Source organism: Suricata suricatta, chromosome 3 (assembly GCF_006229205.1).
Source record: "Suricata suricatta isolate VVHF042 chromosome 3, meerkat_22Aug2017_6uvM2_HiC, whole genome shotgun sequence".
In the NCBI taxonomy this organism is placed as follows: domain Eukaryota; kingdom Metazoa; phylum Chordata; class Mammalia; order Carnivora; family Herpestidae; genus Suricata; species Suricata suricatta.
This window is the reverse complement of record NC_043702.1, coordinates 22,146,459-22,169,269: the sequence shown is the minus strand read 5'-3', so window position 1 is coordinate 22,169,269 and position 22,811 is coordinate 22,146,459. Positions and strand designations below refer to the sequence as shown.

The window sequence follows — 22,811 nt, the reverse complement described above, 5'->3', positions numbered from 1 at the left end:
ACCTATTTAGTAAAAATGAAAGGAAGTACTACTTTCCAGATCTTGACAATAGAAATCTTACTTAGCTTTGAATCTGTAGTATCACAATTTTAAAACTTTAAGTGACAAAGAAGTATTAGGATTTAATGTTTCACGTTTTCTTAACTGAATTCTGAAAATGAATGTGACCTGATCCCTTATTTTGACAGATTTCTAATTATTTATTTTGTGCTAAGATATGTTTTATGACTTTTAGTCTCTTTTGCTTTGGCACCTTTTAAAGTACACTTAATTTATTTGATATCCTTTATTGCTGAGTACAACTATGAGTTGACTCCTAGTATCTTAAAGATACTGATGAAAATCTTAATAAGCTAAAGTGACATCTGTCATAGTAATGAGGAGCTAGCCATATGCTAAATGGATTTAAAGCCATTATTCTTAGGTTACTGTTGTATAGCTCTAGCTAAATCTCCTGGTTTCTTCTCTTGCTCTGCACTTTCTCATTTTCCATGTAGCAGGTAGAGAGATCTTTTAAATACTTATCAATCATATACCATTCTCCTACTTAAATGATCTTGTGATAGGTTTCAGTCTTCTTTTCTTAGACTGTGATGCCCTACATGATCTGGTCCTTGTCTTTCTGCAGTCCCTCGTCCATCCTCAACACAGCCCTCCTTGCCTGCTCTGGCTGTACCCCTGATCTTTTTTCCCTTTAATACACCCACTCCTTTTGGCCATAGCACTTTTGGGTATGCTGTCACCTGTGCCTGAAACCAGCTGCCCCTAAATCATCCTAAAGATGCTTCTTCCTTCTTGCCATCCTGATGTTAGCTAGAATGTCGCATCTTCAAGGAGGACTCCCCTAAGCACCTCATCAAAAATAACATCCCCCACTCCATCATTGCCATATCCCTTTGCGTTTTTCTTATAGCTGAATCATTTTGTTCAGTTAGAGTATTGTTGCTGTTTGTTTCCCTCCTTTCATACGTAAATGAGCAAAGTGATGAGGGTCATGCCCCTGTCTGTTTTGCAAACTGCATCAGAGACTCTTGATACATATTTGTCGAAATGATGAAAAAAGTCTCATGTTAGAGTTCTTTGTAAATCCTGATGCATATCCAATTATAAGATGCAATTATTAGCTAAGCAAGGAGACAAATCTTTTATATATACTTGTATAGGTAAGCTGGATAAAAACATGTGTGAGTGTGTGCCGTCATTAAGGATAAGTAGCTAAGTGGTCACCTCAAGTTTATGGAGCACATGTTTTGATATTGATTCATTTTCAAACTACTGTTCATCTTCTGCGTTGGAAATAATTAGAGCCTGTGAACTGAAGTGAAGGAAACATTTACAATGCTGAATAACCCAAAGTGAAGACAGGGGTATCTAATTAGTCTTTCTTGTGACAATCTTTTTTTTTTGGATTAATATTCTTCTCTTTGAAAAGTCTAACAGTGGTGCTTATGTCACCGACTCTACTGATAATTAATAGTGTTCACCATACACCTACACATATTCCTTCCAAAATATTCTTGTGTAATACCACTACTGGAAAGAACAATTTCAATTAGAGAGGAGTGCTTTTGAAGTATATATCATGTGGTCTATTATAAGGAATGTGTCCTTTTGTAAAAGAAAAATCTCTCACAGAACATAATAGTTTATGTAACGTTTCTGGGGTATTGTTTAACAAAACATTTTATGGATGCTTCATCAGGACATGACTTCATAAAGAAGCAGAACTAGCATTCATCCACATTTTCTTTTTTTAAAACCCTAAGATGTTTTCCTGTACTATTTCCACCCTAGTCACAAGCTTATTAACTTGGGAATGAGGTGACAGGGCCTTTGTCTTCGAATCTTGTAATTATAATTAATAGTAAGTTAAAGGGAAGCAGAAAGCTTATATTCAAAGCTTAAAGTAAAATGACTTTGTGGCACCTAGGGCAGGTGCCAGGAAGATATTAAGTAAGAGCTCATTATTCTTATTAATTAGAACTTCAGGAAGACATCTTTGAGAAGCAAAGTCATTTGCTGGTTACAAGGCAGACACCTCTAATTGTGGACCGAGCTTGGGGAGAGGAACTGTGCTGTTCTTGTCTCAGGAGGCCTATGACCCGGCAGACGCTCTCCCCGATGGCCCGCAGCTACTCTGTCCCGGATGTATGCATGATGACAGGAATGGGAGTCAGTGTACACATAATGTCCACTGCTTCCCTCAATGCGTTTCTTAAAAATCATTTCATACACAACCACAGAACTTCTTTATGTTTACCTGGGAAAGTATTATGTTTGGGACCTGCATTTTCACCAGGTGATTTAACATCAAATAAAGCCCAGCAGTGGCTAATGTCTGTCAAACCACACGGAGACATCATTTCTCTCTAAATATCTACAATTTGAAGTCTCAAATTTACTGCCCATGTTCTTCAAAAGAAGCATGTATGGTTTATAGAAGTTAAATACATGGAGGGCCAGGTTATGATGAAATAAAATGATGTTGAATAATATAATAGTTAACATTTATGGAGAGCCAACCATGTTGAGATATTGTTTCAACCACTTTACATATATCAGCTTATTTTGTCATTACAACACCTCTATGAATGAGTTTTATTTTTCCCTCCTTTTCACAAATATTTAAACTGAGGCTGAGAAGTTATACAAAGTAATTAACTGTTAAAGAAGTTGTAGGCCAATATTCAAACTAGGCATGCTGGCCTCAATGACTGTGCTTTGATAATGTTCACTGAGGTTTCATTATTTGTTCACCACTACCCTAAGTCATGTACATGTATTTACTTATTTAATTCTGAAATCTATGAGGTTTGTACCAGATACTTCTCATGTGTCATATGAGGAAGCTGAGAAAAAGGCTAGTAAAGTGACTTAGCTAAGGATGCCTAGCAAGTAACACTGGAGTAAGAGTTTGAACTCATATCTTACTCTGGAGCCCACACTCTTAAATACTAGTCTACTCCATGCCTCGGTTTCTGCTCCTATTGTCATCTAAAAAAGGAAAAGGCAGCTGAAGTTCTGAGCTCACTCTATGGAGAGACTTGGACTCTGGAGACAGTCTGCTTATAGTCACGTCTTCACTCTGTCACTTGCTGGCTTCATGACCTTGAGCAGATCACTTAACCTGTATGTGCCCCAGTTCCACAGTCTGCAAGATGGGTATAATAGTAGAACTAACTCATAGGGGTATTATGACCATTAAGTGAGTTAATGTTTGTAATTTTGTAATCAGGAACTGATTCCTATAAAGTGTGCATTATTTCTCCTATTCTTCAACTTCTTGAAAAGACTGATTCAGAGATAAGCATAATTATAAAAGTTGAGTCCTGAATATACTCACAGTGAAAATTCTCACTGAATTAAAAGTCTATAGAACTGGGGCATCTGGGTGGCTCAGTCGGTTAAGTGTCCGGCTTCGACTCAGGTCATGATCTCATGGTCTGTGCAAGCCCCGCTTCAGGCTCTGTGCTGACAGCTAGCTCAGAGCCTGGAGCCTGGTTCAGATTCTATATCTCCCTATCTGACCCTCCCCTGCTCGCACTGTCTCTCTCTGTCTCTAAAAACTAAATATAAAAAAAAAAACATCTAAAAAAAGCCTATAGAATCAATGCTTACTAAGCATCCTATGTTTTCCTTAACAGAGTGCTATATGGGAAGGAATAGGTGGATTAAAATTCAGTGCCTTCTGACACCTTGAAGTGCATACAAGGCTCATATTATTAGCACAAGAGAATAAGATCTCTTATGAAGATTTTATTAAGTGCAACATACAATTAATCAGCACAGAAGCTTTATGCAGACAGGAAGTTGGAGAATGCTACTCAGCTGGTTTTCCCTACAGCAATGAAGCACCTTAGTTGTAAAAGGTAGAGTTCACAACAGACTTTAAGACATTCAGAGTTTAAGGGGTGCCTAAGTGGCACAGTCAGTTAAGCATCCAATTTCAGCTCAGGTCATGATCTCATGGTATGGAGGCTCAAGCCCTGCATGGAGCTTTGTGCTCAGATTTTGGAGCCTGGAGCCTGCTTCAGATTTTGCATCTCCCACTCTCTCTAGCCATTCCCACTTGCTCACTCTCTCTCTCAAAAATAAACATAAAAATATTTTAAAAATACAACCAGAGATCAAGTGGCACCCAGCTCAAATATATATACTGATAATTCCTACATAGGTTCTTTAATTCTGTTAATAGGGACTAAATAACTTAAGCATTTATGTGACATAATATCTCCAATCTCTGTAATGAGAATTCACCAATGTTTATAATATACACATATAAATAATAAACTATGAAAGACTGATATTAAGTAGAAGTAGCTAAAATCATGGACCCCAAAATGAAACTATCCTGAGTTCAAAATCAGCCTCCATCCATTATCACATGTGAACTTGAGCCGTTTATATATTATCTCAACTTCTGTTTACTTAGTCATCAAATAAAAAAACTAATTGTACCAAAGTCAATCACTCAGTCAGATACTTGACAAGTATTTATTGAGTAGCTACTTGGTGCACCACTGTTGGGGTTGAACATCCAGGAAGTATATATCAAACAGACAGACCTAAACCACTGCCCTCCTGAGCTTTCATTCCATGTGTAAGGATATAAAAAACATACACATTCTTGTGTATGTTCAATTTTCAAACAATTCCAGATATCATTGAATCTAGATATCATTGAAAAGGAAGAAGAGAAAGATTTTTGATAGCATTGCCTCAGTGCAGAGTTGATAATAATACTGACTTTATGTACCTTGGGAAATATTTCTGGTCCTTAACTTGTGCTCCCAATCTTGATCCTTCTCCCACACAGAGTGATCTGAGTTGGGATTTGCTCCTCTTGATCGGGGGTCTTTATCACTATGACCCAGCATCGCTAATATACTTATCAAGTGACTAATTCGATAACAAATATTGATTGGTTGGTTGGTTGAGATGAAAGCATTCTCTCCTGTATAAGCTGGTTAATAAAAGACCCCTTCATGAACGAGTCAAAATATATCCGTTTAAGAGCAGGATGTCAGTTTCTTGACTGAAATTGTCCAGAGTGATTACAGGAAAACTCATTTATAGATGAGAGGTATTAAAAACAAAGTCAGTGTTGGAAAGGATTACATGAGCAAGGAAGCCAGAGAGTCTGGTGAGCAGGATAAGACCATGCAAAGTGGAAGTGGATGTGACAGGTGCTTCGGAGGAGGCCCCAAATTAGAAGAGATCAGGAAGAGCCTGGAAAGAACACTTTCAAGACTGATTAACTACCAACCGGTTTGTTTATGTATTTTTCCTAACTTCTACAAATAGCTCCCCTCACAAAAGTCATTTTGGAAATTTACCTTTCAAAGTCTGTAAAGACATCAATGATTTGGGTTATCTTACTTAAAGAGGGCAATTTATCATCCAGTTGAGTGTGCATGTGCCTGCCAGGAAAGCTGTGAGCCAACATAGATCCCACTCAGTAGCTTCAAGGATTTGGTTTTCCTTCTTCTGTGTGTTTGGATATAGAATTCATTTCAATCTGACATTGTTTTTTTTACCTCTCATCATAATTCTCTTCTAATTAAGTTCTATAAATGTATCCTCTACCCCGCTTGAGCTGTAATAAATTCCTTTCCTGAGTTGGCCTTCTGGAAGTCACAAACCAACACTGTGATGAATTGCAAAATTACTAATTTCCCTCTTGTGTTTATTTTGAGCAGCAGAATGCTGGGGAAAAAGAGTGTCTCACTAAAAAGAGGGTCCTGGTCATAGAGGTTACATGCCTCTAAGTTGAATATTCCTAACACTGACTGACCCCAGCATATTTCCCAAACTATATAGATCTAATACAAGAACATATTTTTTCAGCCCCAAATTCTGGGATTTAATGGCATTACTGGAAGAGATCTATGATGAGAAAAGTTTTGCTCTCATGTAAGCCCTGGAGTTAATGATGTAGGTGTGGACTGAGACCATGCTGTCATTAGGAAAGTGATTTCCTAAAGTTTATTTTGCAGAAGAAAGGAACAAGACCATTCATGGAATGGACTGTGGGAGAAGTGAATGTGTAATTTTTATTTTTTAAGTCATTATTTGTTGTACTTCACTATATAGGCAAGTAAATGTATTATGTCTCTGATTTGAGATGGCTATGTTGAAATTGGACAATTTGTTGGTAATATATAGATAGGCTAAAATTTTAATAGGTGCTTAACCTTGGGCACATTTGTTCCTATTACATTGTAAACCATAGATGAAACTCTATATAAATAAGATTAAAGCATTGCCATAGATAAAATATCAGGCATTAACCTTGTAGACTCTTGATTTTAGAATGGTTTAACTCCAGTATTTAAATAGCCACAATGATCATAGCCCAGTTCAAATAATACTGCTTAATGTGTTAATCATTAATTTTACATACTTCTTTCTCATTTCCCTCTATGCCTTTATAGAGTGGGAATTGCCTTATGCATCCTGAATTCATTACCGTAATTTGTGTACTGTGCATTGACTGAAGCCAATTTAGGTGGCATATTAGCACAGAATTTGAGCTTCTTCACTTTGTGTAGATAGTGGGCCATGGAGTTAATGTTTCATTTATAGTATTTGTTATAGACCTGTGATAATGTGGTTATGATTCATGATCTCTTCCTAGATAATGTCTGATTTAAGATACACTGTAGTCTGAAAAGAATCTTCATTTTCTATAATAAGCATGCCTACTGGTTCAAACATCCTAATACCGAATTATCATTGGCATAACTCTTCTTCCATAAAAGAAAAATCAGAATTATTATTTTCAAGTCAGGATTAAGGCAGGAACATTCACCTAAACCAATCATCTTATTTACAAAGGAGGAATCTGAGATCCAGTAAAGTTTGTTAGATTGATGGTAATCATTAGAGCCAGGAGGTAGAACCTGGCTCTTCTGACTTCTGCACCAGCATTTTGTGAGTGGTCCTGCCTTGCTGAAATGGGATTGTTCGTTGTTGTTTATCCACTGTTGTTTTGTTTATTCAAAATGTGGAACAATTTGCTGTTATTGCCCCATAACTCTCTTTTCTTGTCTCTCCCTGTGCAGCATCATCACGCACCCCTGCAAAGACATCCTAATCTCCTGTGGGGAGGACCGCCTCTGGAAGGTGGTGGGGTTCCCCAAAGGCAATGTGCTTCTCACAGGATTTGGCCACACTGACTGGCTTTCTGACTGCTGCTTCCATCCCAGGTCAGTGCACACAATTCCCTGAATCTGCCTACTCTTTCCCAGAATGCACTTCCCTATTCTGCTTCAATCACTCTCCTGTTGTTGTTGTTGTTAACACTTTAAGTATGAATGACATACAAAAAATTGCACAAAGTTAATGCATGCAACTTGGTAAGTTTGAAGATAAATATGCATTATTGGAACCCCACCACAATCTATGCTATAAACATATCTGTCCTCTCCAAACATTTCCTCCCATCCACACTATTATTATTATTATAAAATACTTCATGTAATAATGTTCACCCTCTTTTCAAGTATATGATACAATATTGTTAACTATAGACTCTATGTTGTACAGTAGATCTCTAGGACTTAGTCATCTTGTATAAATGAAAGTTTATACTCTGTTGGCTTTGTACTTTTATCTCTGCAATCTCACACCTTCTACTGAATTTTGAGACATGTAGAGAAATGCTCTTGGGCTTTCATTATATTGACTTTAGATTGATTGCTTTTGATATTTGGATCATGTAAAACTTAGTCCACATGCTGATGCACTTAACAAAAGTAGTAAATTTCCCAGGACAAGCATTATTTATGCTCTTTGTAGTCACAAGCTCCGACAAGACACATGGATTTCTAGTCAGGAATGCACACCAGTGTTTATTTTGCTTCTGGTAATCTTTAGGTTTTCCTCTTAGAATTAAGTTATCTACCAAAAAGGATCAGAAGGCAATGATCAATTTCTTTGAAAATTTAATGACACTCAACATATTAAAGAGAGCAAAGCAAAATTGAAAACATCTAGCCCTATAATTTCTGAATTCAGAGGCCAAGGGTGCAGCGGTACAGATGTTGTTAAACACTTAGATGCATTGTTTCTAGTGGCAGAAAGCTCTATCCATACTTATCCTGGGGCAACTCCTAGCCCCAATCCCGACAATATTCTCTTGCTCATCATTACGCTTAACATTCGTAAATGCTGTTCCATCTGACTCTAACAATCTCTAGTCTAGGTGCTCTTGGAGACTCATAGTTCTTGGTGCAATTTCTAAACCATTCCATTGGGAAATTTTGTTCTCAGGAGGACCTCTGTTTATTTTCATGTTTTCACAAAACTCTCTCTTTATTGTAACTATCTTTGTCTTATCCTTCATAAGAAAGCCAATGAAATTAGATTGAAATAAAAATAAATGAAATTGTTTAGAAACTTGTAAGTTAATGAGAAAAGTCAGCTGATTTAATTTTTGAGAATCCTCTCAAAGTGTAATTTGTCTTTAGTACTAAGTGTTTGAACTTAATTTTGAAATATATATTACATTTCATATTTGGTATACAGATACAGATCCATTCCACCTCTCACCTTGTAGGAATATAAAGCCCATCTTGCAAACAGAGACAACACAATTAGAAATATAGTCTGTCATTTATGTAGCATGCTGGGCATGCTAATCAGATTTCCATAATGCCTTGTTACCATGACAACCAGTGACTCAGAGACATTCTCATTAGTGCTTGACCAGCACAAGGTCCTTTTAATAGATTTTCCCATTTTCCCACTCAATTACTTAAATTAAAAGGAGGTGAAATACATCATTATTCACTCATAACATGAATTTACATTCACTACTTTCTCTGGCAGAATTGTAGTAAAATGTAGCTACACAGTTTGCTTTTTTTCTAGTGCATTGGGTAAAAATAATGAGGAAAAACTACATTTAACCTTAAATGTTTTTAAGTGAGAGGTATTGAATAGCAAGTGTTCTTTTTGTAGAATTGATGAAAAAAATAAATGTTTATTGGAAACAACAAGAAAAAAACTCTTTTATATTGGGAAAGAGTTCAATTCATAAAGAGTTTATATTCAAAACCTCAAAACTTTATAATGCTTAACATATGCAAATCAACATTGAAGATCATATGTATATAATATATACACACATATATAATGTTTATGTTTTAAAATTTGAAATTTACACTTTCTGATAAAATTTAAATTTGTGACATTTGATTTTTATTTTGGCTTAGGTAATTGGTCAGTAAAAAATAGTTTATGATTGAAAATATTTTTTCGTTTTATCTGTGTACTAAACAACAATTAAAAATTAAACAAAATAAATTTGATTCAATTATGATAATATGTAGTTGGATCTTTTGCTGATGAATGCAGTCTTTCTCAGAGCCCATCTTTGTGATTAGCTTGATTCTGTTTCCTTGGAAAAGTTTCAGAGTGGATACACTACTTACTGACATCTGTCTAATTCCTGTGATCTTCACATAGAAAAGGAAACTTGTACATATTCTTTATTTTATTTTTAATTGTGGTTGTTCCTAGTTGAGTATTTTCTGTAACTTCCAGCTGGATGTGTTCTGCTTATGAGATTCAATGCACAGTCTCTTCTTCCACAATGACATAATCCAAATTTCTTTTGGAGGTCAATTCTACTTAATATGACAGTGGCATACCCTGACTTACCCAAATGAGTTTTTGCTGTCCTATTTCCTTTAATATAGCAGACCACTTCCGTGCATAAACAACAAATACAGTAGGAAAAGTGATATCAGTATTAGGCAAAGAAGGATTGGCAGATGAAAAATAAACAGAGAAGATAACTCTTCACTTGAGGATTCAGATAATATGATATGTTTTTTAAATTTATTTATTTATTTATTTATTTTTAAAAGTTTATTGTCAAATTGGTTTCCATATAACACCCAGTGCTTCTCCCCACAAGTGTCCCCCACCATGACCATCACCCCCCTCCTTCCCTCCCCCTCCCCCTTCAGCCCATATGATATGGAAATACATAAAACAAAAGATCTTATAAATACAAGAAGATTTTGACAAAACCATAGTTATCAACTTCAAAGACTTCAGAGTATCTCCCTGTCAGTTTTTAATCTGTCACGTAAACAAAATTATAATTGAATTAGAGGAATTAATAAAATAGTATATTTTAACCGTGAAAACAGATTTTTGAAATCATTTATTGTTAGTTTTTTTAATGAATAAATCTTACACAACAGATTTAGTATAAATGAGTTCTTCAGAATAGAAATCATGTAATCTATAATTTTAAAATAAAAATAATAGAAGAAAATAATAAATAAAATAAACTGAAACCTGCATTATTAAAGAGTAACAATATGAATATTGGGTCACAGAGGAACTATAAACTGTCATTACCTAGTTGGTAAACAATCACTACCACAATACTCATCAAATATTTGAGATGTAACCAAAGCTGTAGTCAGAGTAACATTCATAGCTTTAAATGCTTCACTAAATGGTTTAATAAACACATACACACAATGAAAATAAATGAACTATGTATTCAAGTTAAAAAAGTACAACTGGTCAACAAAATTTAGAAAAGCAAAAGAATGAATAAATGAAAAATATAAATTAAATTAGAATAAAAAAGTAAATATGTATTAGTCTAAAAGCCTTCTTGAGATAAAAAATATGAAACTATATAATAGAAGTAGATATCTCACAAAACTTCTGGAAAAATAAAAGTGAGGAAACAAGTATAAATGTTAGTGATTGAGAAGGACTTAAAGCCACAGAGACAAAAAACATATACATGTTTGGAATTTTTGATAAAATAATAGTTATCTACAAAAATAAACATTACCAACACTCAATCAAGATGAAATAGAAACCCAGAATATATGAATAACAGTAGAAAAAACCAGTTTGGGAGTTCTACCTTGCATTATCATCTAGATCAATTTCATTAAAGGCTAAATTTTAAAAACTTCATTTAAAAAATCATTTAATTTTTAGGTTCACTACATTTTTTGAAAAGAAAGGAAATAAGGAAATTTTATTCCTGGTTTTAAAAATATAGCAAAAACCTAGTTCTATACCAAACAGTTGTAGTTCCCCTTATCCTAACTATGGGTCCATTTCATAATCATAGACATAAAACTTTTAAAAAGAAAGTAGAAAATTGAATTCAGTCATATGTTTTTAAAATGGCAATATACAATTGTACTTGAAAAGTGTGGAAAACATAAGTGATAAAACTATGAAGACATTATAGTATAAGTTATCATATATAAATATTGAAATATAGTAAAGTATAAATATATAAATATTGAAAATTACTTTAAAATGGTTGGATAAAATCTAGCATCTGTACTTGAGGCACATATGTTTGCAAATATTGGTAAGTCCCATGCTTGAAATTAACAAGGAGAATGGATTTTGAACAGCTGAACAGCTGGGATACTAAGAAGATGTGGTGGGTGAATGTAGAATCTGGATGCCATGGAGTTAGATGGGTCAAAAGAGGAATGAGTGCTTATAGGTATTAGGGCAAAGTGGGGATCATAAAACCAAATAGGCAAAAATACCTGAATTACCTAAAATCAAAATAGGAGCAAGGCCTGTCCAAGTTCTCACATACCTGTGCAAACTTAGTTACTTGTTCAGTTGGTGTTTATTCTCAATAAATGTTAGCCACATATTTTTCTTTTCTTTAATGATAAGGATTATTTTTTCTTAACGATAACGATTTTTTTATTAAAACTATTTGAACACTGACAATTTCTAGCATATCTGTAACTCACAAAAAATGTATGTAGAAAACTTCTTTTTTTAATGTTTATTCATTCTGCTCTGTCAGCACAAAGCCCAACATGGGTGTCCATCTCACTGACCATAAATGAGATCGTGACCTGCAGAAATTAAATGTCAGACACTTAACTAACTGAGCCCCTGGAAAACTTTTAATTATAGGCATTGGATCAATATTATATAGACTTTACAATTGACAGCATTTAAAAACTCTTGTCACAAAGGATGTCTCCCAAAGGCTATTTTGCTTCATAATAATACTATACACAAAACTAATCATTACCATAAGTTGTTTATATAGAATTGATTTCCTTTGTATCTAACTTTCTAAGTTCCTTAGTAGGATGTGCATTATCAAAACAATTTTTAGGAATGGCGAATGGCATGGGTAACTAATCACTGTAGAACTGGCTTTTATTACATATCTAGCACTAGATGACAATCATACATTGGTAAGGTAAAGTACCCTATGCATTTACAAGGTAGAGGAATGAACCAGCTTTGAAAGAAATTCTTCAGTCACTGAAAATGGTGAATGAGTGGAGCAATGCAGAGAATGCACATTGGTATTGCATGTGCACTGTTGAAAGGGTGAAATGTACAATGCCACAAACTAGAAACTGTATGCATACTCTAGTGCAAGATAGATGTCCTACTCTAAACCTCTAACACATGGAATCAGTTTCAGGTTGCCAAGTTAGAATCCTAGCTTCACCTTTGCTAGTCCTGTCAGTTTTCTCATCTGTGAAAGGGGCAGAATAATGATACCTACTTTGTAGGTTGATGGTGAAGGTTAAATGCTATATTAAAGACACAAATTACTATTGTCTGACATATATATGTTCAATAAACATTACCCATTATTATTTTTATTCATTGATAGGTATTTTGAGAATTTGGAGATAACTCAAACTTTTTATAAAATTGATAGCCTTAAACACAATGGGATAAGAAAAGAAAATGTGTTGTGACATCTGGGTCCCAACAAACCCCATTAGAAAAATGCTGCTAAACCATATTTTATCCGTTGATAAGATCATATCTGAAGTTCTTGCCAAGTAAGACATCAAAGCAGTTATAAATTGAAAAATAAATATAATTAATTTGAAATGTATGTTATATATCTAGTCTTAGCTTTTAAAGAGGATAAGGTTTTTTTTAAAACTTAAGCCAATAAACTTACCATATTTTGTTTTTAAAGAAGAAAGAGAATTCTGCATATTTCTTAAAATTTTTTTTAGGTTTTAGATTATGTTTCAAGAGGAATTTTTTTTAACAGAAACACCCAAAAAAATGCTTTTTAAAGTAGTTTTTTTTAGTTTGTTTTTTGAGAACTGTAAAGCATACAGTGTTGAGCCTCCTATATCCACAGGCATGTTTTATTATTATTGGTCCTTTTAGACAAGGTTTCGGCCACTGAAGCACAGAGTTGCATCTAAATCTCCAGGTTAATATTTTTAGATCAATAAAACACATACTACACTACCTTAATAATATACTATTTGCTTTTTTCCTATACCAGGGAACTGCTCACTGGCAAGAAAGTAGTTTGAGTGTAAATACAATGTCTAGTTCTCTGATGCCTGGAGTTGCATTTTCTTTTGTCTTCACAGCTTATTACATAAAACAGCATGTATCTTCCCAAATATCTGTATAAAACGAAACTATTTGGGATTAGTGGTTTAAACAGTTTCAGAGTGCTGCCTTTTTTTTCTTCCTGAGTTTATCGCCTGAGGCAGAAATAGACCTTACAACTTCCTGTTAAACATAACTTCTACCCTTATAAGCTGATTTATGAATTGTGAATAAATAGGCCTCTAAAAAATTCCTCAAATTCTCTCTTCCCCATACAAGCTATGTGTTGTTGTATTTATATAATGCCTAAAACCATAGTATGAAAGCTCCTTGACGAGTATATCTTTAGTTATTAAAAAAACAGAAGAAGCATGAATAACCTTTTTATTGGCTGTGAGCATGAAGCCAGGAGTTGAAATTTGAAAGCATAAGGAAGAGGCCAATGTACAATTTCCGTAAGATTGGAATGTCCTGCTTCTTTCTTGAGTTTGAGAGGTAGCGACTGCGATCACCTGGAAACCTCAGTAGATTTTTACCGAGATAATTCTGAGATATATCTGTTAAATGTTAATGGTTTACTTTACATTCTTGGAAGAGTTCCGTAAAATGCTTTTCTTCTTAATATAGTTAGTCATCTTTGGATGAAGAGGATAATCTTTGAAAGTAATAGCATTCTTATTTAATTTTATTGTTTAACTTTAAAAGTAGTAATGATCACCATAGAGAAAAGTGTTGGAAAAATAAATATTTCTGATAGGCTCAATGGCTTAGTGAAAAGTTGGAAACTCTGCCCAAGGGCCCTCCTCAGGCAAATGGAAGGATATGGTTCTACATCAGAAGCACCTTCTAAAGTCAGATTTGTTTTTAAGTAATAGTATGACAAAAACCAGCTATGTCATTTTATTTTATTTCTGATAGCCTACTTGCTCGATTGAAAATGAGGATAACCTACCTCATGAGGGTTATATGAAGGATGCACGAGAAGATGTACGTAAAACATTTCACTGTCCTGGACTCCAAATAAGCATTTGGTAACACTAGCATTGTTGGTGGTGTTGGGCTGATTTTTGCCTAGATCATTTTTTTCTGAAACCAATATTGTCTCCAGGTCTATTGACCTCTCTACCTAGCATGAAAAAAAAAAAACCTGGGAGAATACTGTAAGTTCACTAATGACAGGGTCTGTTTCTTACCCATCTTTGTAATCCAGGAATATAGCACATCAATCGAAACATTATAGGGAATAGATAAATATTTACTTAATTAAAATGAACAGAATTGAAGATGCTAGACCTGAATATGGCTACTTTTTCCCCACTTCTAACAGTCTCATGTGATTATAGGGATACACTCACAAACCTACACATGCATACCACTCATTGTTAATGAGATTATTTTATCAAGCCTAATATTCGTCATTTGCTATGGAAACCCTAAAATATAAAATCTTCTCTGAATAAAATTACTATGAGAATAAATTTTACTCAAAACCCCAGTCAAAAGGGGAAGTGTATGTCGAATGGCAGAATAAGAATCTTCGAAAATTTCCCCCTCCATAAAAGCAGAGATGATAAAAATTGTCACAATCAGTTTTTTTTTAGAAGTTAACCAAAGGCCTGCAGCCACTCAAGGATTGTTTATTGGACAAAAATTACCCACTTTCCATTCTTCTCTCCCCAGTTCTGTAGTAGCCTTGAAAATAAACTGCCTCAAAATCATGGCTTGAAAACCAGTATGAGCAAGTAGAGGATCAAAACAAAGCTGGAGATCACAAAGCCCCATTCTCAGATCAATGTCACTATTTGTGCTTTCTGGAAGCCCCCTAAAATACCTATTTGCAGAGCTTGTTCTTATTTGCCCTGAGTCAGAACTTATTTTGTATGAATGGGCCATTTGACAGGGCATTTGTAGCAAACAATTAGTAGTATGTTTAGTATTACAGCTTCCAGAGGCAAACAAGAGGATGGCCAAAAGTCTTTTATTTATTTATTTATATTCAAATTCATTAACATACAGTATAGTCTTGGCTTCAGAAGTAGAACCCAATAGTGGTTCATCTCTTACATATGATGCCCAATGCTCATCCTGAAAAGTGCCCTCCTTAGTGCCTGTCACCCATTTAACCTATCCTCCCCACCCACGGCCCCCCTCCAAAAACCCCCAGTTTGTAGTCTCTTATGGTTTGCCCTCCCATGAGTTTTTATCTTATTTTTCCTTCCTTTCCCCCATGTTCACCTGTTGAGTTTCTCAAATTCCACATATGAGTAAAATCATATGATATCTCTTTCTCCGACTTATTTTAGTTAGCAAAATACCCTCTAGTTCCAACTATATTGTTGCAAATGGTAAGATTTCATATTTTTCAGAGGATGACCAAAATTCTTAAACAGAAAAGTGGAGAATTCCCATAGTTGTTTTGAAACACTGTCATATTCCTGGGAATATCAGAAGACTCATGGATTTGGAGGGGTTATGCACGCCTAGGAAAGAATTGAGGAAGATTTAATCTCTCACCTCTGACTGACCTTGTTGTTCAAGCAGGAAGCAAAAGGCAAAGGCTGACTTGTAAACCTCCAGAATGTTGAGCATGTGCCTCAACATGTATGCAGAGACACTTACCAAAGACAGAATGACTTATTGATTCAAGGCATTTACCCAGGACCTGTCCAATAATTAGCTTAAAAAAGCAGGTTTTTGTGTCCACATAAAACAAAGAATATATACTTTATTGACTTATTCAGGAACATCACTAAGAAACACAAATAGCAATAACAAACGTCAGCAATGGCAAACTGAAAAGGCAGAAGTCTGATTTCCAGACTTTCCATATTATTTTAAATGTCAGGTTTCAACAATGATCAAAAATAGAAAATATGAAAAGAAGCAAGATAATGTAAAGAACACATAAATAGGTCTTATTATGAGGTGGTGTTAAAATTGCAGGTGAAGGGTGCCAGGGTGGCTCAGTCAACTGAGCATCCAACTCGATTTTGGCTCAGGTCCTGATCTCACAGTTCATGTGATTGAGCTCCATGTCCAGCTCCGTTCTCTTAGCGAGAAGCCTGCTTGGGATTCTCTCTCACCCTCTTTCTGCCCACTCCCCCTTAAAATAAATAAACTTTAAAAATAAAATTGCAGATGAAATTAATATTTATAATCAGTTGACATTAAGATATGGAAATTAACCTGGGGTGCCTGGGTGACTCAGTTAGTTAAGCTTCTGACTTCTGCTTAGGTCATGATCTCACAGTTCCTGAGTTTGAGCCCATGTTAGGCTGTGTGCTCACAGGTCAGAGCCTGGAGCCAATTTCAGATTCTGTGTCTCCCTTTCTCTCTCTGCCCCTCCCGTGCTCATTCATTCATTCATTCTCTCTCTCTCTCTCAAAATATAAACATCAAAAATATTTTTAAAAAGAAAATTATCCTGGATTATCCAGGTGGGCCCCAGGTAATCACAAGTATCCTTTAAATGTGAAAAAGGAAGGCAGAAGAAGTCAGAGTAAGAGTGGTATAAAACCGTCATGTAAGTAAGGAATTGTCTCCATGAGGCACCACAAAGAACACATGCTTTTGGCACTTTAACTTCACAGTGCAACTTGTTTCAGATTTCCAGAATTAGAAAATAACAAATTTGTGTTAGCTTATGCCACTGATTTGTGGTGATATCTTATAGTACACATAAAAAGAAAACTAAGACACAGGTCTTGCACTAGTCTTATTAAATTTATTCCTAAGTATTCTATTCTATTCATTTTGATACAATTGTAAATGAAATTGCTTTCTTAATTTTCAGAGTGTTCAGTGCTAAGGTCTAAAAATGCAGTTGATTTTTCTATATTCATCTTGTGTCAATATGCAACCTCATTTATTAATTTTGTTATTTTGGGGTAGAATTCTTAGAATTTTCTGTATATGTTATCTTCACGTATTACTTGCAAGGATAATTTTTCTTTTTCTTTTCCAATAGAGATGCCTTTTATTTATTTTTCTTATCTTATTCTTCAGCTAAAACTTCTAGAACAATGTTGAATGGATATGGCAAGGGCAGAGGTCCTTGTTGTATTGCTGATCTTAGCAGGAAAGTGTTCTTTTACTATTAAGTATGATGTTAACTATGGATTTTTGTAGATGCATTAATCAGGTTTAGGGGTGTTCCAGTTAACAGAAAAACATTTGAATACATGGAACTGACACATTCAATTTAACAAAATACATATTCAACATATAACATTATTTCTTGTTTCTAATCCCTTCCTTGGCTGGTTTTATCATCCCACATCCATCTTTAGAAATGTCCCATCCTCTAATATTGCATGATTCTCATTTGAGATTTTTCGTACCTCACCTTTTCTAACTTCATAGATGCTAAGCTGTTTGATGCTGAGTTGTCTTGAACATTTGGCAAATAGGGTTCAGCAGTTTTCTTACTGTTTTCTTCTCTTTTTTTGTTGTTAGTGAATATATTTTAGAGGGTTTCCTAAAATTCTCTGATTTTTTAAAATTGTCTCATTCTTCTGACTTTTAGCATTGTTTCAAAGATCATATGGTTTAAGATAAAAAACAAGATGAAGAAAAAAATAACTCAATGGGAAATGGTCTAAGTGTGCTGATTTTCCACTTATTTTTACATGCCCCTTCCAGAAAGAAGCCTTCAGTTTCATGAGCTTTCTCCTTCTCTTAGAACTTTGCTAAAAAGGAAAGCCTACTTCTGAGATTTATTTTATTCAGATCTAGAGGGAGCTCCTACTGGGTATTCTGTTTATAATTTAGACACTCGTTCCAGAAAGACATTCCTTGCTAATGACCTTCTGTATATTATGACAACTAGTCCCATAAATTCCCCTCTTTTCTCTGAAGAGGTATTCGTGGGGTGTTCCCACTCAGTATTTCTCAATGCTCCTATTTTTTTATGGATGGGAAACTGCAAACCAGACCATTGTTCATTCTTCCAACCTATTTGGTGTGCAGTTTATTTAGCAAATATTCTTTTGAAATCAGGCATTTGATGACAAGTTTCCTAATCTTCAAACTTAGAGCATGTTGCTCTTTGTTTTTATCTTTTCCTGGTCATTCTTATAAAGTCAGGATGGAGGAAGTAGAAGCCTGGTGTATGTCATCATCTTACTCAGAAGCCCATATTTATTTTTAATAGATGATTAAAATTGACCTTTGAGGTCATTTTTATTCCTGAGTTTTTATATAAGCAAATTTTGCCCTAAGACTGTTTTCATAAGCAAGAAGTTTCTCAGGTCAAATAGATGCTGTCAAAATAATGACTCCAGGAACTGTTAAATGTCATGAGAAACTAACATTTTGCCTCTAGTTAAACCAAAAATCATTCAACTGTATCTAAGCTGTAAAGAAATATTAGCTTGTATGACCTAACCTTGCTGATTGATGGCCTGATTAAATTACAGAGGAAACCTTGGCAGGTTACTGCAGTTTTTAGAAAATTTTTTGCTTCACAAATACCAGAAAAGCTCACAGTCATCTCAGAAAAGCATTATAATATATATGAAACCATTCTAATTGAGAAGATGTAACACCTTGAAAGACAACATAAGCCCTGAGGTCAAGAGTTGTCATTTTGCATCTACAATGTACTTTGATGTAAATGTGAAATCTATATGGGCAAACTGGCTCATGGTATGGCTATCCTATTTATTTTCAGCTTTCTTTAAAAACTATATCACATGCTCAGTACAATTATAGAATAGCAATAGTTATTATAAACCCAGTGACAGGACAGTAGCAGCTTTCGTACTTGAGTATTGTTACTGATAAATCGCAAGGTAAGCAGTATAAAGATCTTAGTGGTATGTTAAATATGCTGTTGTTTTAATATGGTTGGCATCTTCATCAGAGAAGGTATATTTTTTTAAATACCATTTAATTTTTGATTTAAAACATTGATAAAACCTAAGCAAATCATAACCTATGGAAGATGAATTAGAAGAAGGTGAGACTAATGGTAGAACCACCAGGTAGACCATTGTAATAGTCTCTGTTAAAAATAAGCAAGTTCTACCAGCCTTTCTCAGTCTAGGGAAACCTTTCTCAATAGCTCTAGAGAAAATTATTTGAGTGATGGTTTCTCAGTTCTCCAGCTCTGGATGTATGAAAGATTACTGTATTATATTCAAAGGGTGCATTAGGACGTTAAGGCTTAATTCTCTTGCAAGAGCCCTGATTGAGAAGGTCCAGCCAAGGTGCAATGACTGATGAGAGAAACGGAAGTAAGATAAACAATAAATAATGTCTGTTGCATTTGAAAACTAGAAATCTCTGTTGAACATAGTAAGAGGTTGCAATGAATTAAAGAATCAATCTTAGTTCTTGCTTCCACAATTTAATATTGAAACTTTTTATTTGACAATTTTGGATTTGAGATGTGAAATCTCAAAGGGACTGGACTCAGCAAAGAGGACTTTCAGGTGCTAACATTCTTGGGGTCTGAATACTAAATACCACCTCCAGGCTAAAATCAAATGTGCAAAAACTTCAAGACTTGTAGCTTACATTTCTTCCCTATCATTTTTTCACTAAATAAAAATGGCCTGATATGTAGTCATTAAGAATTATTCTAATTTTATTTTATTATGATTTTAAATTCATTTTTCTCTATGTATTTGATGTCTTTGATTGGCACAAATTTTAATAAGACCTATTGTAGTTATATTAAATATTAACCAGAACATTATTTTGAAACATTTTGGAATCTGTGATATCTGAGCCTCATCTGAAATCTTACTGAGAATATTAAACAAGACAGCTTTAAGGCTTCTCAAGATATTTTTGACAATTGTCCTAACTTTGATGAACCAAATAAGAAAATACCCCAGTGGAGTTTACTTTTAAAAGCTTTACAGATTTGACATTGTGTAAAAGTATCCAACTACAAGCAAGTGCAGATTTAATGTCAGTAAATGACATTAATTTTTTTGAATAATAAAACTCATTTGAAATGTAGGAACATAGCTTTTTGTAATTTCAAACTTCAAGGATAAGAAATTGGCTAACACATAGAAGGACAGAATATCTTACTGGTATTGACTTTGCAACAACAACAACCAATAGAAAAGGGGGGAAAAAAGAAAGAAGAAACCCATGATCTTCATGTAATTGGTCCTTTTCTTGGCTACTACATACACTTTACAAATCTATTTTGTGTGAGTGGACATCAGATTCCCTTTGGGATTCCAGTTTACTTATTTTATCAATATTAAGAGCCTTCTTGTGGAAAAAGAAATGTCACATATAAATGAAATACAAGAGATTATACCAGAAATTGAGCTTTTACCTTGACTAATCCAATAGCTTTGGTCAGATAGCTCAATGTCAAAAGCATTATAAGTATTCTACAAGGTATGTCTGGCAAAGAGAAATCAATAACAAAGTATTGGATTTGATTAAAATGTTTACTTTTTCCATCCCCCACCGTCCCCCAACTAAATAGCCCTTTCCCATGCTAATCTGATCTTTATTATGGTTATTGGCTAGCTTTGTTTCTTGTCAAAATGCTACATGCTTAGAATTCATTTGTAAATGATATAGTTTTCCGTCTCTCCATAATTTCTATATTGGGGTTCAAGTTCTGTTGTAATGCCACTGTCACTTAACTTGTTAATAAATTTAAAACAGGTTTTAAACACCCTATTGATACAAATTATTTTTATTCTGACAACATTATAATGCATTTTATAATTCCTACAGAGGAGAAAACATGCTTAGCAAGATAATTCTGCCCAGGTTTGCTCAACTATAGTTTAGTTTTTACAATCATTTTGCTCATCAAAGGCTCTTTGAAATTATAGAACATTCCAGAAAACTGATTATATTTATGTAGCACATCAGGGCCTTTACATGGTCTATTCTTTGTGCTCAGAATGCTCTCCAAACTCCTCCTCCTTGTCCTCTTTATCTACTTTCAGGGCTATGTCTTAGTCATTTTGGTTCTGCTATAATAAATGATCATAGATTGAGTGGCTTAGGCAACAACGTTTTTCATAGTCCCGAAGGCTGAGAAATCCAAAATCAAGGTGCTGGTAGACCAGTTCCTGGTGAGAGCCCACTACTTGGTTTGCAGGTGCATCTTCCCATTTATTTTTTAAATATTTCTTTTTGAGAGAAACAGAGTGCAAGTTGGAGAGGGGCATAGAGAGAGGGAAACACAGAATCTGAAGCAGGCTCCAGGGTTTGAGCTGTCAGCACATAGCCCAATGTGGGGCTCCAACTCATAGACTACAAGATCATGACCTGAGCCAAAGTTGGACACTTAACCAACTGAGCCCCTCAGACACCCAGGCCTGTCTTGTCATTGTATCCTTGTGTGATGGAGAGCATAGAGAGGAACCAAGCTATCTAGTGTCTCTTCTTATAAAGGCTCTAATCGCATCTGAAGGCTCCACCCTCAGTACCTAATTACCTCCCCAAAGCCCCTTTTCCAAATACTATCACACTGCAGATTAGGCTTCAATATACACATTTTGAGAAGACACAAACGTTCAATCCATAGACTGAGCTTTCAAAGTCACTTTTAAGGCCATCTTTTCCTGATCCTCCCAGATAATGATAATATCCCAGATATACTTCTTCACCCAAATTTGTCTTATGGACCAGCAGGACAAAGAACCATAATATTTACTTCTGTATTCCTAACATCACTGAAAAATATTTGTCATCATACTAATGATCTAGTTGCTACTTTTAACCTTGGTTTCATTTATGGATCATGACACAAATTGCCATACTTTTCTCCCTGCCTCTCTCAAGTCCATATTGTTTAGCCCTGAATGGTTATTTAAAAAAAATTACTTTTTCATCACGTTACAGTCTAGTGCAATCATTCAGTCACAATCCCTTATTTATGACACACAATAAAATGATGCTCCTTAGAGTAACATATGAGGCCAAAATTGACCTAGAACAAATTTTTTATCTTGGCATACCCCCTTTTTTCTAACAGAAGCACTTAGTCCTAGCCAAAGTTACTGTGAAACTGAATTAAAAGCACTTACTCCTGTTCCTGGACTCTACTTTGACTTTCGCCCTTTCCCTCACTCACTTGGACGCTTTTTTTCTTATTTGTGCATCCAAGAGCCTTACTCATTTTGAGGTTCAGAAACATGTCATGCTTTCTATGAAGTGTTCTGTGATGGGATTAGTCTTCAGTGATTTCTCTTTCTCTTTAATTTCCATTAAAAACTGTTTTAGCTATGGTTCTATCACACACTATCATTTACCATAAAGGAACATTTTATTTATCCTCTATCATTGCCATATTTTAAAGGTTTAAAAAACAAATACAGAAACTGTATATATTAGCAATACATAACTCTTCTTATAAAATTAATTGATATGGGGCACCTAGGTGGCTCAGTCAGTTGAGCATCTGACTTAGGCTCAGGTCATGATCTTGCAGTTCACAAGTTCCACCCCTGAGTAGGACTCTGCTGACAGTT

The 22,811-nt window shown here is 34.8% G+C and overlaps 1 protein-coding gene across 1 annotated transcript in view; it reads left to right on the top strand.

Moving 5' to 3' along the window:
- Positions 1–22,811, top strand: part of SPAG16 (sperm associated antigen 16) — a 919,440-nt gene that overhangs the window by 432,567 nt on the left and 464,062 nt on the right. The window contains exon 11 of the mRNA XM_029933901.1: positions 7,065–7,208. Coding sequence (XP_029789761.1) covers positions 7,065–7,208 — 144 coding nt within the window. The remainder of the gene's footprint in view (positions 1–7,064; positions 7,209–22,811) is intronic.